General features: G+C 55.6%; 1 protein-coding gene across 2 annotated transcripts in view; it reads right to left on the bottom strand.

The window, feature by feature from the left end:
- Positions 1-16,369, bottom strand: part of CAPZB (capping actin protein of muscle Z-line subunit beta) — a 131,162-nt gene that overhangs the window by 11,798 nt on the left and 102,995 nt on the right. For both annotated transcript variants that reach the window (XM_054513107.2, XM_045898559.3), the window contains exons 5-6: positions 5,539-5,680; positions 5,137-5,253 (exon numbers count right to left, since the gene is read on the bottom strand). In XM_054513107.2, coding sequence (XP_054369082.1) covers positions 5,137-5,253; positions 5,539-5,680 — 259 coding nt within the window. The remainder of the gene's footprint in view (positions 1-5,136; positions 5,254-5,538; positions 5,681-16,369) is intronic.

Genomic DNA, 16,369 nt, shown 5'->3' with positions numbered 1-16,369 from the left:
TCGACGGAGGGAGCTCAAATGAGGAAGCCGCCTCTGATCCCAGGGCTCACGTGGCAGAGGGTCACCCGTGCCTTGCCCGCTCTACCCCGAAACGTCTCCCGCCCTGTCCCTCCTGCCTTACCCTTCTCCTCCTTGAGGCCGACACCAGCTCACGTACTGACCTCCTGGCTGCAGGCTCGTCCCCTCCAGCCCTCCTGGGCCGCCTCCATGTGGCCCGAGTCCCCTCGCTCCTGGAGGACTCTTAACAGCTCCCTCCCCCTGCCAACTCATCCTCCACGCCACCCCCAGAGCCATTTTCTGAAAACAGAAATCTAATCAGATTTTTCAACTGACTAAACATCTTGGAAGCCTCACTACCTCTGGTGGTGAGCATGTCCCAGGTGGCCAACCTGCTTCCTACAGAAGAAACGACCTTCAGGCCAAATGAAGGAGGCACCCTGAGGTCAGGGTTGCTGCACTCCAGGGAGGCCTGTCCCCTCCTCGCGACTCCCCAGGGTGTCTGTTTCTGGGGCCTTGCGCCCACCGCAGCTGCCCACACCGGCTGAGGCGGAGGGGCGCCCACAGGGTGGGGTCCAGCCACACTGCGCTCACTGCTCCGTGCAGTTCTGTGCAAACATTTAGTTACCTACTGAAGGCCAGGCACACGGGCCGAAGAGCAAAACCTTTTCCTAGACAGACAAGTCTGGGTTCAAAATCCTGGCTCTGCCTCCTACTAAATAAATCCTCGTGAGGAAATCACTTCAGGGCTCGAACGCTGGTCTCCTCACTACTACACGGGAAAGGTAATGCTACCTTGCTTACGTCTAAGCACGGAGACCCTCACCCCATGCACATTCACCCTTTATCACGGGTTTGCTCAGCTTGCCTGGAACCCCTTCATCTCCCATCCGAGGCAACCAGACGTTTCCCCGAGGTTCATCTGGGACACACAGCTAAACCCGCAACCCGCACTTCCCGTTTGCTCCGAAGCCGTGCACCATTGACTGAGCTCCCCTGCTGCCCTGCGCCCCCTCTCACAAGGGACTTACCTTGGAAACCGGCCCCAGCTTTTTACTGGACCTCAGATGAGTTATGCGACCGGCCGTGAGGATGATGACAAAAGCATGAATTTCCTCATCAAAGCCCAAGAACACCAGGCCGCCCGAACAGGCCCGCGGCGGCGCCCGGTGTGTGGAGGACGGCCCCCAGTGTGCGGAGGACAGCCCCCCATCAGGCCCGCGCGGCGAGCCGGACCAGACCCTGGCCGTGGGCTGGCAGCTCTGACTGAAACTACCAGGAAGGCCGGGGATTAAATATTGGTCCGGGTCACCGTCAACCAGTGGAATTATAAACACCTGGGAGCAGTAAGTGGTGCGGGAAGCCGTCTCCGGATACAGATTTAGGATTTTCCACCAGGGCCCGGGGGACAGGGTGTGGGGGAGGCGGGCTGTGGCAGAGCTCGCTGCCCTCCCAGGCCAGTGGTTCCTGGAGGACAAGGGCCCGTGTCCAGGCAGAACAATGGGTTCTGCCCCAGTGAGCACCAGCCTTGGCTCCAAGAGGGGTGGGGATGGCCCCGCCTGGGGGGCCAGCGACGGGGACCCCCAAGATCCCTGGGGCATCCAGGCTGCTCTGACTCGGCAGAGGCTTTGCATGGCGAGTCTAAGGCTCTGATGTGTACCCAGGCATGCTGACGAAACACCTGCTCTGCACTCTTTCAAGTGCATGCCACGCTTTCGTGACTGGGCTACAGACCCACTTGAGTCACTAAATTCATCCTTTTCACCATCTATTCTTTCCATCAAATACAGGTATTAAAAGTATTCTGAGTTTTTATCTCATTTAAAAAGATATGGGTGGCTCAGTCAATTAAGCGTCTGCCTTCGGCTCAGGTCATGATCCCGGGGTCCTGGGATCGATCCCCCATCGGGTCCCCTGCTCAGCAGGGAGCCTGCTTCTCCCTCTGCTCCTACCCCCGCTTGTCCGCTCTCTCTCTGACAAATAAATAAGATCTTAAAAATAAAAATAAAAACATATCTGCTATCAAAAGGAACCCCCGTGAAGTCAGGCTCTGCTGGCCTGGGGAGGGCTCCCCCTAGAGGACGTTCTCCAGGATGCTGCTCTGCAGCCAAGGCAAACTTCGAGGACACCCTGGGCCTGTGCTTTCTCCTCCCTTCACAGAGACACCCCGATGCCCGGCACTGACCAGGCGAAGGCCATCCCTTGGGATGGGGCTGTCGGGGGTCCTAGATGCAGATGCTTCAGGCGGCAGGTAAGACGAGCCTGCTCTGGGGGAAGCAGCTCCCAGCTCATCTGAGGGGACACCTTGGACATGCGCTACGAAGTACATGTAAGCAAAAGACCGGTGAGAGGCACGTGGGAGCGGGGACAGCCTGACTTGCAAGAAATACACATATTCGTTCAGATGACCAAAACACACTTGTCACATATACTGGTCTTGGTCCACAGTTCCCAGCTCGTGGCTCCCCAAAGCCTTGGACTCTCCTGTGCTACAACAGGACCATCTTTTGTTGTAATACTTGGCCTCCTGTCCTCAGTTCCTGAAGTCGCTTCAGAGCCACCCAGGTGCCCTGGGGGTCTTGTTACTTGTAACGAGCCCCCTCCCACAACAACCGGGCTCATGTTAACGGGGTGATTTCAGAAAGCCCCTCAAAATGGGGGCTGGTGGCACAGGGAACTTTCAGTCCTCCCGACTTCCAGAATGCTTCCAAGGGCCACCACGCTGGGCCCCAAGCTCAACTCCGTGAGGACAGCAGCTCGCCTATCCCTTCATGGAGCTGTTGATCTGCATCCTTTGACATCTTCTGTCATACAGCAGCAATCCAGTGAGTCCGTGGGCTTCCTGAGTTTCTGTGAGCCACTCCAGCAAAGTAATCGAACCCCAGGAGGATTCGCAGCTGGTCAGTGAGAAGCACAGGGGACACCCAGGACTTGCGACTGGTATCTGAAGAGGTCTGTGGGGGGGAGGGTCGGGGAGCAGTCTTGTGGGACTGAGCCCTTCCCCTGTGGGATCTGATGCCATCTTCAGGTGGACAGTGTTGGAGGAATCTCAACTATAGGACACCCCATTAGTGCCTGGAGGACTGCTATGGGTGGTAGGAGGGGTGGAATGGGGTGCAGAACCAAGAGAGGAGCACCTGCCAATTGTCAATGTGCACAGAAATTACCTGGAGAATGTTGTTACATTTAGATCTGAATTTGGGGGGGGGAGGTTAGGGTAGGGCCAAAGATCTCTGCATGTACAGGACTGGGCTGCAGGCGGGGCAAGGCAGACGCCCTTGGGCTGTCAAGGAAGACGGCTGGCAGACGTGGCTTGCCTGAGGGGCGGTTTGTGGCCAGGTGTGGGAAATAGAGCACAGCCAGCCCCGCCCCCCCGCCCCCCACCCCCTGCCGCAGCACAAGATGGGCCTGAGCTACGGCGATGGGGAGCACCCTGGTGAGGGTGAGGAGAAAGCAGCTGCGGCCACGCCTGCAGCCCCCTGGTCCTACGGAGGCAAGGAGCCGGATGGAAGGGGCAGGCAGGTGTTCAAGCACAGACCACTCTAAGGGCATTTCTTTGAAAATGTGAAGCCCTACCCAGATGGTGGATTTATAGCTGGCTCAACAAGGTCCCCCTAAAAGAAAAAGTAGCCTAAGAAAGATGATTATCAGACTGATGCCTCCACCTGAGGAAGTCTCTGGTAGCCCTGCTGGAGGGCTCTGCATTTGGCCTTGAGCTAACATGAAGCCACAGTCATCTCAGTTAATGTGCAAGGAACCAAACCAACAGGAAAGGCTAATACCTGGACAAATGAAACCAAGAGTCAACACAACCTTCAAGGGGAGAATGGATGAAAGTCAAACTGTGGGGACAAACGGAAAATCTCACCTTAGAGAAAACTGACCACGTGAGAAATGAGAAATCCCCAGCCCCCCGGGGGCTCACGTGAAAGACAGGGGGTGGGGGTGCCCGCCAAAGCAATCCTGGGCACGCTGGAGGAGAGCTCTTCCTCGGGACCGTTCATGGAGGCTGATGGAGAGGGAACGGGCGAGCCCCCTAGTTCTGCCCAAGTAGGGCGGCAGGGGTCCTGTCATGTTGGAAGGTGACCTCTCAACTCTCCCAGTGTCAAGATCCTGTGACTAAAGCAGCTTCTTCATGAGGGGACCGAGTGTGAGGAGTTTGAAAAGCGCCCTGCTCGAACCTACACCGAAGGATGCCGGTGAGCATCACTCAGCTCCATCCAGGGAGCGCTGCTGTGTGGGGCCAGCACTCAGCCAGACGGCAGGCTCCACCCCGTGCTCGCTGCTTACCAGTCGTCATGGGGCATGTGCACAGAAGGCCCGCAAACCTGCTTAGATGCTTAAGGTAGGCACATCCTCTTCTGGGTTCTCAGCTTTTATTTCAGCCTGGTCTCTCCTTTCTGGAGGCGCTGGCTCTTGTCCCGCAGCAGCCTGCTTGCCCACCCTCTGGCTCTGCGTCACGCCACGTACTACCCGCCCCCACTTACAAGATAACGCCCGTCAGTTCCCTGCACAAAGCACCTCTCCACCGGCGCCCAGGGCCTGCTGCCTGCCCACAGCATCCCTCCCCCTCCTGTGAAAAGCAGCCAGATTTTACTACAGGGAACTGACCCCTTTTCCATCGATACCACCCCCGGCAGTCATACGCCCCACACTCCGGCCAGACTGCTTCATGCCCCTCGGCCTCAGGAAGTGATTCTACAGTGGACACAAATAACCAAGGCCAGGGAGACATTTCTGGGGTTAGGGCAGACCAGAAGCCTTAAGCCAGAGGCTGCCAGGAGCTCCGCTGTGGAGCTCCCCCAGTCCTGGCGTCCTAGGCCCAGTCACACCACAGGAAGCCTGAACCTCTCAGTTACGTGAACTGCCTTTTCATTTTTGCTTAATGACAGGGTCTTACTTCTGTCACTTGCAACCAAAGGTCCTCATGGGGGATCTAAGTCACAACAGCGACATTCATTCATTCTGAATGTTATCAGGAGTATGTCCTAACCGTCCCAGGAGCATTTTAAATGTAAATACCTTGACCCAAAGATAAAAGCTCTCAAGACCGAATCTCTGAATCTCTGGTGGGGAGATCCTGTCAGACACAGAGGCTGCCCCAGGACCTCTCTCTGGGGTTGGCAAAGGTGACCCTACCTGTCTGGTCAGGCTGCCTCCGAGGTTCATGGTGCCAGAGCCAGATTTGTTGGTCTGCAGCCAGAGCATCACGGTGGAGGTCAGCTTGTAATGGGCGGTGCGACCACTGGATTTCTCCTGCGGGATGAGACAGAGGTCAGAACCCCAGGTGTGACCCTGAGCTGGGATCATTCTCACATGTCCCTTCCTTGGATGTGGGGCCACGGCAGGACCTTACAAAACCCCGGCTGGTCTCTAAAGGGACCGAATCTGCAATCACGGGATCTGTATCATCGTGACCACTGCAATCCTGACTTATCTTTATCTAACTGGCTCTGGAGCATTTTTAGGAGTGACTGGGGGGTTTACATATCACAGCATTCCCCCACCCCCCTTCAAGAAACATCTGCCAGGGAGGTGTACCTGCACTTCCACCACGTGGATGGAATCCCAGCAGCCCTTGATCTTCTTTGATCCATCTCCAGCCTTCTTTATGAGGATCACTCCAGCAAAGCCATGATCCAGATCCCAGAGGTAGACAGAGGAGACGCCACCTTCAAAATACCTGCCGGAAACAGGCCCACGTACCCATGAGATGTTAAGCCGGTCAGATTACAGATCAACGGCCCAGGGGTTCATTCGGCAAAGCTTCATCTGAATGTCTGTCTGGAATGAAGGACCTTCCCTCCCTGTGATGGTTCTAGGGTTGACTCCTGCCCGTGGCCTGAGTACCTGCTGGTTGGGGGAGGGGTCCCAGAAAGATCACGGGCTCAGGAGTCCTAAAGATGCACTGGAGTTTGAGCTCTGCCACTGACTCTCGCCCTGTGGTCTTTGGCAAGCTTCCAGAGGAAGGACCCAGCAAAGGGTCCTGGGGGTCCCTTTGGTCCCCGAATGGACGCTCAATGGGGGTCATTACCACTGAGCAGTCCTCACTGTTCCACACACCTATCTTCCGGGATGGCTATTTCACAGGGGGGATAAAGGGAAAAAAACCAGAGTAGCACACTCCTCCGTGCCAAGATCCCCCCGAGCCCGGGCCACCTGGGCTTCTGTTGGTCTTTCGGAGCAACTCTCTGCCACCCTCTAGCCGGAAACGAAGAGCTGAGCTTAGGGCAGAGCTCCCTACTCAGGTCTGAGTCGATATGGAAAAATTCCTAACTAGGAACAAATATAAGAAAAGGCCAGAGGAGAAAAGGAAATCAGGCCAGGGTCCCAAATCCAAGAGACCCAAGGCGACAGCGTGGCAGGGCCGGGCTGCCGGGGGCACAGGCGGGTCACCAGCTGCCGTGTAGGACCTCAAACTCTGCCGACGACCAACTGGAACGCTGGAAAACATGCATCTCTGCAACCTAGCACATTCTTCACCAGCAAGTCTGTGGCCTCTCTGACCCCAATTAACCTCGGCATCCACGGTGTGGCAGGCACACTCTGGGCCCCGCCGGGAGGGCCAGTGTCGTGTGCGAGCATGGGCTCAGACGCAGAGGAGCAGGGCTGGCTGCACACGTGTGGTGGTGAGCATGGGCTCGGGGGGTGCACGGACCCCAGCCCCCACCTCCAGCCGTGGCCGCACGTTCCCCACCCACCAACTCTTTACATGATAAAAATATACATGGTTAACGCTAATATTTAGAGAATGTGGGTGAAGGATACACAAGAATTCTTTGTACTTTTGGGGGCATCATTTTACCATAAGCCCAAAACCATTTCAAACTAAAAAGTTTTGGTACAAAGGTCAGTGGGTGATACACACCGGAGCGTAACAATCTGAGCAAGAGGAAGCAGCCTTTCCTCATGAGAACGACAGCCTCCTGCCGTGGAGCTGCAGGGTGCCGTGGCGCTAACCCACCGCAGGCCCCCCGGGGGCCCAAAGGGTGCACACGAGGCCTGCTACCCTCCCCGCTCCCCGCTGGGATTCCAGCCTGCTGCGGCCACCACAACCCGTCCCCGCCTCTCCGTCCCCGCAGGCTCCACGGTGATTAAGCTGTGCGATGTGATTCACACCACTGCCCACCCTCACACCCCCGGTCACCCTGGGAGGCAGGGGAGGGCGGGCCTGGCAGGGCTGATGCAGCAGATGCCGGGTGAGGGCCTGCTGGACAGACGCACCGAGGTGCCGGCCCCAGGAAAGCGCAACGCAGGGCACACCCACAACTGGCGGGGGACGGAACAGAACTCAGTGCTATCCTAGGTGACCACCAAGAAATCTAAGTTCACCAGGAGTCACACCAGTACCACTGAGGGAAGAACAGCCCAGCTAACCCCAGTCCTGCTGGGGACAGAGTGCTGGGTTCTAACACTCGATTTCCCCTTCAGTCGGCTTGTAGGGAGAGCAGCCCCACATCCAAAGGGCACAAACAGCTCTAAAAACTGTGGCTTTTCTTGGGCTCGCATGAAGAAAGGGCCAATAATCTCTTCTTTCCGTTGGTCATCCAGGAGTGAAGTCTTGACGCCCAGCGGTCATTCTCCCCTTTCCCCCCTACAGCGTGTGGCCCGATCCCCATGACCAGAGCGCGGTGGTGGTCTCGTCCAAGGCCCTGCGCACCCTGTGTGTGCTAGGATGCCAGGGGAAGTGGGCCAGGCTGCCCCGCAAGGGAACTGGGAGAGAGCCCGGGGGCCCAACGGCCCTTGACGATACTACCTGGAGACCAGCTCCAAAACGCCAGGCAGCCTACAGATGATTCCCTTGGTCCCATCCCTTCAATTTGTTTTCTTCCGGAAAGTCAAACAACCACATTCATGTTTTACAAGGTGTAACTGGCCGTTTCCACTCCAATGCCCCACCCGGTGGCCCGGCTCCCACTCCGGGCAGCTTCTCCCCAGCATCCTCCGCTTCCTTTGTGGGCCACACTGACCGGGCCCAACGTTCCAAGACATTGGAGACTGAGGAGGGCAAAATGCAAACCTAATTCTGACCTCTACGTGGGTTGCTCTTTTCTCCAAAATTAAGAAATTCATTGCAAGGACGTTATAAAACAGGGAGATTGAAAAATTAGCCCGCAATACCATATATCAACTTATCCCATAAATCTGATTTTTCCAAATCCCCTTCCAGTCTTTGTCCAGATGCATAACTTTTCTGTAAGGACAAGCACAGCCACGGTGCCGTGTTGAGTTCAGCCTCTGCGCTTGGCACAGAATCGTTAGCGCTTTTCCAGGGAGCCGCATGATCTCCGCAACGGTTTTTCATAGCTGGGGTAGGATTCCACTGGGCAGTATACTAATTTACAGTCGATCGGACTTGTTATAAAGGAATGGCAGCCGAGTTCCCTCTCCCGTCGTCGGGGTGTTCCTTATAGGGGTGAGGAGGACGCGCTGAAACCTGGACTCCGCAGGCAGGGCCCCAACGCCACAACAATTCAACAACGGACCTGCATTCCATTCACCAAAAGGCATCTCCAGGGACCGGGGCAGCAGCAAGTCTCAACCTGACGCTCTAAGACAAAGGGAGTAGAGGGCTGCGCCATCAGAAGGGGCTGGTTCAGGATCTCCCAGAACACCAGCCGCTCTGACAAGTGCCGTCAGGACCGTGGTGAGCAGGCTGGTGGCGGGGTGACTGCACGGCATACAGAGAGCCCCCCCCATTACATGGTTTACGGCTTTGCTCTGCGAGTGAAGCATTAATTAAAGAGGGACCTCAACAAGTTTTTGAAAATTTATTCTTACCTACTGTACTTTGATCATAATGACATGAAACAGGAAAAAAATAATTTTTATGTGGCTCACATTTATGAGTTTTTACATAAAGGCTTTTGTGGGTATTTTAAGAATGTGCTAAAATGTTGTCTGAAACCACATAAAGCCATCTGAGGAGTCGCCGGCCAGAACTAACAGCACACACATGGAAGCACTTTAACTGGCCTTTGTATATTTAATGAGTCAAATAGCATTAATATTGTTTAAATGCTAACATGCCATTTCAATAAGGCGGCTCTACCATCCCCAGTGCCCTGCTCTTGGGCCTTGCACGTCAATGTGAATGATCAAATGGGGCCCAGGACTGAGAGTGGGCTACGGGGGAAGCGACCGGCCCTACCCGGGGCTCTGCCAGCGCTTGATCATTTCAAAAGCCCCAGCCATCCAGGGAGGGAGGCAGGGAGGGAGGGAGGGAGGGAGGGAGGGAGGGAGGGAGGACAGGCCCAGCACCGACTGCCACAACACTGCTGTGTGAGGCAAGGCCCGGAGCTCCTGCAGTGAACTCTCTGGTCAAGTGGGCAGCTCAGAGAACTTTAAAACACAGAGGCCCAAAGACAAGAGCACAGGCTTTTTTTAGGCCTGAAACCCAGCCAGTGAAGAGGGTGAATGATCTGTGAGCTGGACAACACAGGCACAGAATGCAGGGAGACTGGAGAAGCCCGCTGGAAAGTCCTGACCCATGAGGCAGTGGGGCCTCGGGAAGCTCCAGAACACCAGCAGGGGGAGAACAGCAGACCGGAGTCAGAGACTGTGCTGGTCTCACTGAAGAGCAAACGCCTTCAGCCACACACCACAGGGTTCCACACACAGTCTCGGGGCTTCCAGGACTTTCCAGTAAGGGTGAACATTTTCTTTCTTTCTGGGTTTTTTAATTTTAATTTATTTGTTTAAATATTTTTTATTTTATTTTATTTATTTATTTATTTATTTATTTGAGAGAGAGAGAGAAAGAGCACAAGAGGGGGGAGCGGGAGAGGGAGAAGCAGACTCCCCGCCGAGCAGGGAGCCCGACGCGGGACTCGATCCCGGGACTCCAGGACCATGACCCGAGCCGAAGGCAGTCGCCCAACCAACTGAGCCACCCAGGCGCCCTGTTTAAATATTTTTTAAAGTAAACTACTCCCAACGTGGGGCCCAAACTCACGACACTGCGATCAAGCACAGCGGGCTCCAATGATAGGAGTCAGCCAGGCACCGAGGGTGAACATTTCCTACAGCACATGGAATGGCCGAGAAGTCAGACAGCTAGCCCTAAGCAGGTGGGGCTGCTGTGCGTTGGCTCCCTAAGTCAGGCCATCTGAAAACTAGTACTCAATTACAACAGGCGGACACGGGTCTCGTAAACTCCAGAAGGCCGGGGCCCCACAGGACACCTCTGTCCTGGATGAGCCAGGAGCACGCAGCATGACTGGCAGCTGGGCTACTCTGTACCAGCCAATTACAACGAAGCATCCGGTCAAGTTTACGCTCTATCATCCGATCCCTGAATGTGGACCAACTAAAAGGACAACGTGCCAGTTAGTTCTCCTGTCCTCAAGAGTTCAGCATCGCTTCTCCCGGAAAAGGACTCCTGCTCTTGAATCATGTCACAGTCACGGATACGGATTCTGTGTCCTTTAACTCTTCAACCGCAGGACCTCCGCGGATGGGGGTTGGGGGGTGGGCGGGGAGAGAGGAGAAGGAAAACATAACACTTCACACTCAAAATGATCTACTTCACAAAAGAAAGAAGGAAAGAAACGATCTCGGCTCCCGAAGCCTTATGGAGTGCTCGAAGCCGGGCTGTGCGTGGAGACCTAGCATGGAAACTTGTTCCGGGCATGTGAGCTGTGAGCGTGCATTACCCAATCCGCAGTCTCGGCCAACACCGGGCTGCACGCGTCACAGGGAAGATGGGACTGGAATGGACTGTGACATCGACGGCTTTTACTTCTTCCTTTCAAATCGGCTCCAGGGAGAAGAGCCGGCTCCGTGCTTCTAAGACAGAGGCCCCAGCAGGTGATGAGTCACATGCCACGACCCTCCCAGAAGAACGCAGCCTAGGACACACCTGCTGGGAGCCGGCCCTGGCCGGCCTCACTCAGAGGTGGTCTTTTTGCCATACGTGGGCTCGGCCAGGAGGCTGGAGCAGACGTGGCCCTCTGGCGGCACGAAGTCATGTGTGACGTGGAGGCCAGGCCATCACCCCCAAGCCCCCAAGACAAGTCAGGGGCATTATAAGGTAAGCCCCCTAGATGCTGGAGTGTGAGGGGGCTTCACTGAATACGCCAAGAGGAAGGGAAGGAATATTTATTTGGCACAATGTGATGCTGAAGACTGTTTTCCCATCTGCAAAATGAAGGAGTTGGATCACAGGCTCAGTGGGGTCTTTCCAAGCTCGGACTGCCCAGATTTAGTGGCCGCATCCGGGCCTGTGTGAGGCAGACCCTGAGCAGCACAGTACCAATTACTAACATCTTAACCAAGTTGGTCAAAACTCTGCTTACACACCTCCAGTGACAGAGAACTCACTACCTTACCAAGGCCACCGTTTTCTGGACTGGAGTGAAAACTTGCACTGACTTGTCAGCCAGAACCACACAAACTAAGAACTTAATGCCCTTCTCTCATGTAGTCCTTTTAAATATCTAAAGATGGCTTACATAAACCCCAAGATTTCTCTTCTTTGGACTTCCTATTGTTCTATTATTGCTCCTAAGACATAATTTTAAGTCCCCGCACCTTGGTTACACTCTTCTGTGAGGGTCGGAGAACAGAAATCAATGCCCTTTGTTACCCAATGTACAGCAGAGACCAGCGCATCTCTCAGGGGAGAGGCTACTGCCCCACCCGGGAGCCCAGGGCCAGAGCAGTGTTCTTGGCCACCACGCCTCACTCATATGGACACAGATGAGCTTGCGCTCCTCTCCAATGCAATGTTTCCTCTTAACATGTTGTCATGCAATTGTCTCCCACGTCCTAGATTTTTAAGAACCTGGTAAACTGGACTTGAGAATATCATTTTCCACTCAGATCTGTTATATTCAATTCTCAGAGTCATGGCTTCACCATTTCGATGTATCTTTGGGGGATTCTGAGTCTGTCGCCTGTGTGCTCTCCAAGACAGCCTTCCTTGGGGATCCTTACATGTGGGAATATACACACAGAAGTAGGGTGCAACCCAGAGGAGTATACAACTGAGTTCTACACTGCATGCTCCAGTTCTCCCAAGCTGCACCAGAGAGTCCTGGAGGCTGGAGCGAGGCTTCTGTGGAGAAAGGGATGGTCAATTTGGAAGGATGCCTATGGCCTGGACATTTCTTTCAAGCTGGGGGACAGTCCCATGGCCTTAGATCTGACTGGAGATCAGGGGAGATGAGGGATGGATGGAGGGAACAGGCCAGGCGCCGGCTGAAATGCCAGACGAGGAGTTCAGACCGTACACATTTTTAGTGTCAGTCCACTTAAAACAAGTGGAATCCTTCTGGTATCCTGTCTGTCACAAGCTAGGAAGGTTGTCCCTTAAAATGTCCCAAATGGTCAGATTCCATAAGGTTCTTCCTTCCCTACTCTGTGTCTGTGGGTCATATCCGCGGTCTGTTGTGCTTCTGGGGTCTTGCCAAGGAGCAGCAGTGAGACTTGAGGGACACTTTTTACTGTACCTGGCACTTGGTAATGACAGTGACAAGGAGGTCATGTGGGCCCTCAAACAGAAACTCCCATGCGCGCAGACTGAGTTTATGGCAAAGACGGAGAAAAAACCCCGAGGCAGAGCCATTCCACCAGCGGCTCAGGTTTGGCCCCAAAACAATACCTTCTTGGTTCCTCCCAGCCTAAAAAAGAAACTAAAGTTCCCAGCTACCAGCAGCAGTTTGTTTTTCTGATCATCCTTAAACATCCTCACAACCTAAAAAGGCACTTGGTACCCACAGGTGGGAACAATTCAGTTCTACTCCAGAAAAAAAGAAAAACCTCCAATTTGCTTGGAGAGACATCTAAAACCTGGCCTCCTTCCTTGCAGTGCAGACCAACATTCCCTTCTCGTTGGCTCCAAGCTAGCCACCACTGAGAGACTAAGCGTTCTTCCCTGTCCGACGGACGGACATGAGTGCAGCCCAATGGGTGTGGCTTCTGGAAAGCCCACAGAGAGCTGCAGGAGGCAGGCCGACAGCCACAACTCTGAGGGTCTGGGGACTGTGGGCTCTCCCCGCCACGCTGGTGTCCCAGCTCCCGTTCGGGTGCATCGGTGAGACCACCTTGCGGAGGCGGCAGGAAGCGCGCCGGACACAGCGGAGCCCCAGTGCAGGCGTTCACTACCACTGGTGGCCATCCGTCTTCCCAAGTCTCTCTCTCTGGGCCGAGAGGGCAGATCTCCTCCCTTCTCCTAACCTTGGCCTATTCTGAGCCCTGCACAGGAAGCAAGGTCTCGCTTGCCTGGTGAGCATGGTCCCATCCTCACTGCCCCAGGGGCTGCCGCTGGCTCTGCACAGAATGGAGAAAGGTGGGCACCTGGCTCTGGGCTGGCAGAAATGTGCTGAGACCCACCTGCCCTTGTGCATGTGTGGAGACCAGCGGTCTTCACCACGGTTTGCGGAACGTGTCCGAGTCTGCCCCTGGACACAGGACAGGTATTCATTCTGCGGAAATGCCTTCCGGGACACACAGGTGCGATGATCCTCTGAGCAAGCATACCAATCAGCTTAGACACGTGTGGCTTTCATGGCAGTTGCACGTCGAAGTGACATCTGGATCACGGCTGCAGCCCTTTACAGCCCCTTCACAGGGTTTTTATAGTTTTTGTTACTTGCAGACACACCATGGAGGCCTCTCTAGAAACAAGGGAGCTGCTGCAGAGGCTGCAGATCTGGCTCTGGGATCCGAGCGAGCCATCCACACTTGGCACCACCGTGACCGTCTCCTGGTTCTCCAGACCCCCCGTGATGATCCTGCTGCCCCACTCGGCCCACGACTTGAGAACGTCGACCTTCCAGGCCTTCTGGAGGCGCAGGGCCACCGCTCTCATCCAAGAGCTGCCATTTATGGGAACCCATTCTGTGTCAAGGGCCTTGAATACGTTATTTTATGGTTAAGAAAACCAAAACCCAGAGGATGAAAGAAACGTGCCCCAGCCACACGGCCGAGAAGAGGGCCGCTGGGACCGGCCCTGGGATCTGGCTGGCCCATGTGGCAAGGGGTACCGCAGCAGCGCAGGTGGGCAGCTGGGCTCAGGGGCCCCAGCTCAGCCTGTGAGGCTGAATTTCGCAAAAATGAACACACACACACGCACGCAACTATGCCGCTGTACAACGATGCTGGTTCAAGGTGGGGGAGAAAGTCAGAGGAACAAAGAAGGACACCACACTGAGTGGCCGGTTGGCGGGGGCCCACCACTGAGCACCCCGCGCTGGGATTTCTGCGAAGGAGGGCCCCCCTCCACCCCAATGAGGCAGCAAGGGCCTGCTGGCTGAACCTTACCCACCCTTGATACCTGCACAAAGCAGCTTCCCGGAAAAGACAGATCCACCAGAAGCCTGGGAGGCAGCTCAGCCAAGAGCTCAGCCTGAACACCAGAGGGAGCTGGGCCCTCCTTCCACATGGGCATCGGCACCCCAACATGTGGAACTGCACAGTCCGGAGCGTGACCGTGTGCCATTGGCTGCAAGAACCCAAAAGTTCTGGAGAAATCGGAGTCTCTGATGCTGATTCGGGGACCATGTTTGTTAACAAAATGGTTTTCTGTATACTCCCACTTTTCGTTTAACTTTCTTTTAGCAGATCCAAGTGGGACGATGCATGCCAGGACCACCAAACCCGGAGCTGCAGCCTTAGGATGCCAGCCGAAGGGGTCCATCACTGGCCTGCAGGCTCATCCAGACCCACTCTTTAGGGGCTCGAGAAACTGCGGCAGATACCTCTGCTTCAGAGCCGTGGTCGCGGGAGAGCTGAAACTCAACACTGTGGGGGCAGGACCCAGATTCGCTCAGCGCCCCCACCCCCCGGAAAGCCAACAGGACCCTCTCGACCTGTCTCCCTAGTCAATTAAAACGGCACAACCGAGGGGGGGCCCAGGTTCCCCCATTAAGTGCTTCCAGCACTTTCACACAAGCCTGAGGCTGTGGCAAGCCAGAGTCCCACAGCAGGCGGGGTGGGTTCTCAGAGGCCCTCTGTACGCATGGCTGAAGATACAAATAATACATGTGAAAACCCAAGTACTAATTATGCTGCCGACAAGTGGAAAGCCAGACGCAGACCCTGTCCTCGCCCGGCGGCGGTCCCTGGAGCGCAGCATGCGTGGCACGCGGGGCCTGTCGCAGGGCCTGCTAGAGACCTTCCTATCTGGGAAGCGGTCCCACACCTCCGGGCAGGAACAAAAAGGTTTCTGCATCATGAGCCATCCAGACCTATCCGCAGGGGCAGGAACGGAGGGCAGATGTGCCAAACCAAATGGCCCAGGCTTCATCCAGCTCCAGAACTTTCCTGAAAGATCTCCCACCAATTCACGCCTCCCTGCCCAGTGCTTTTGCCCACTTCCGGTGGGGGGGGGGGGGGGGGGGCTGGGGTTGTGACTCTGGAGACCGAAGGTAATGGCCAGCTGTTTCTGGTCGTGGAAGCACTGGGTGACCTTATGCTACAGATTTCACCCAGCCAGACGGAGAGACGACTAATTAGGACCAATAGCCAGACTAAGGAAGTCTGGGGCAGGATCTTTCCACTCATGGCCTCTCCAATTGCTTATGCACAGTTTCTTAGGATGTACTTCAGAGCTGGCCTATGTATGTACCCCTGGGGCCCTCCAGGCCCTTCCCGACGCACTGAGAATTACAGCCAAAGCCCACGCCCGACAAGGGCCTGGGTCCCTCTCCCTACTGCTCACACCCCGCTCCGTGTCCCTCAGCGACCCCGCAGCCCGGGAACCACCTCGGGACTGCCTGAGTGACTCCCACTGCTCAGAGCACGGCCTCCACCATCCTCCCCTGCTCCTGCCAGGCACCACGGCTGAGCCCGGGCTCTCCACGACCACTGGAGCTCAGTGATTTGCTGAGAGGCTCACAAGACTCGGCACAGAGTCCTCTCACCAGGAGGTATTCGAGTGGAAGGAGACAGGGCAGGAGCCCGCAAAGGAAAGGCACGAGAGAGAAGTCCTGAGGAAACCAGACACAAGTCTGCTTGGGACTCCTCTTCTAGGGGCCACACAAGAAGCGCTTCATTCCCCCAGCAAGTGTGAGGTGCTGTCTGCAGGGAAGCCCACGGATGCGGCAACCAGGGATTTTACTGCTAGCTAGAGCACTCTCCACCTAGTACACGGCAGAATTCCAGGCTCCCAGAAGGGAAGCCCGAGTTCGGCATAAACCACAGTGTTTGTGCAAAGAGTTTAAGCATCATGAGCCATTCTTATCAAGGAATGGTAGGAACCCTCCAGAAAGCCAAGTTCCTGGACACCAGCTAAGGCCAGTGCTGCAAGGGTGGGAGTCCCACACCGGCTACTCGAATTCTCTCCTGCGCAAGGGCAAACCCAGCGTCATCAGCACACAGTTCCACCCCTACCTAAAGTCAGCCTCCTCTGCTCTCCCTGCCTCCGTGC

The sequence above is a fragment of the Mirounga angustirostris genome, unplaced genomic scaffold (genome assembly GCF_029215605.1).
Source record: "Mirounga angustirostris isolate CCGP_5_RB_7025 unplaced genomic scaffold, mMirAng1.0.hap1 SCAF_4, whole genome shotgun sequence".
NCBI classification, from domain to species: Eukaryota; Metazoa; Chordata; class Mammalia; order Carnivora; family Phocidae; genus Mirounga; species Mirounga angustirostris.
Note: the sequence above shows the minus strand (reverse complement) of the source record. Positions and strands in the feature narration are given on the sequence as shown.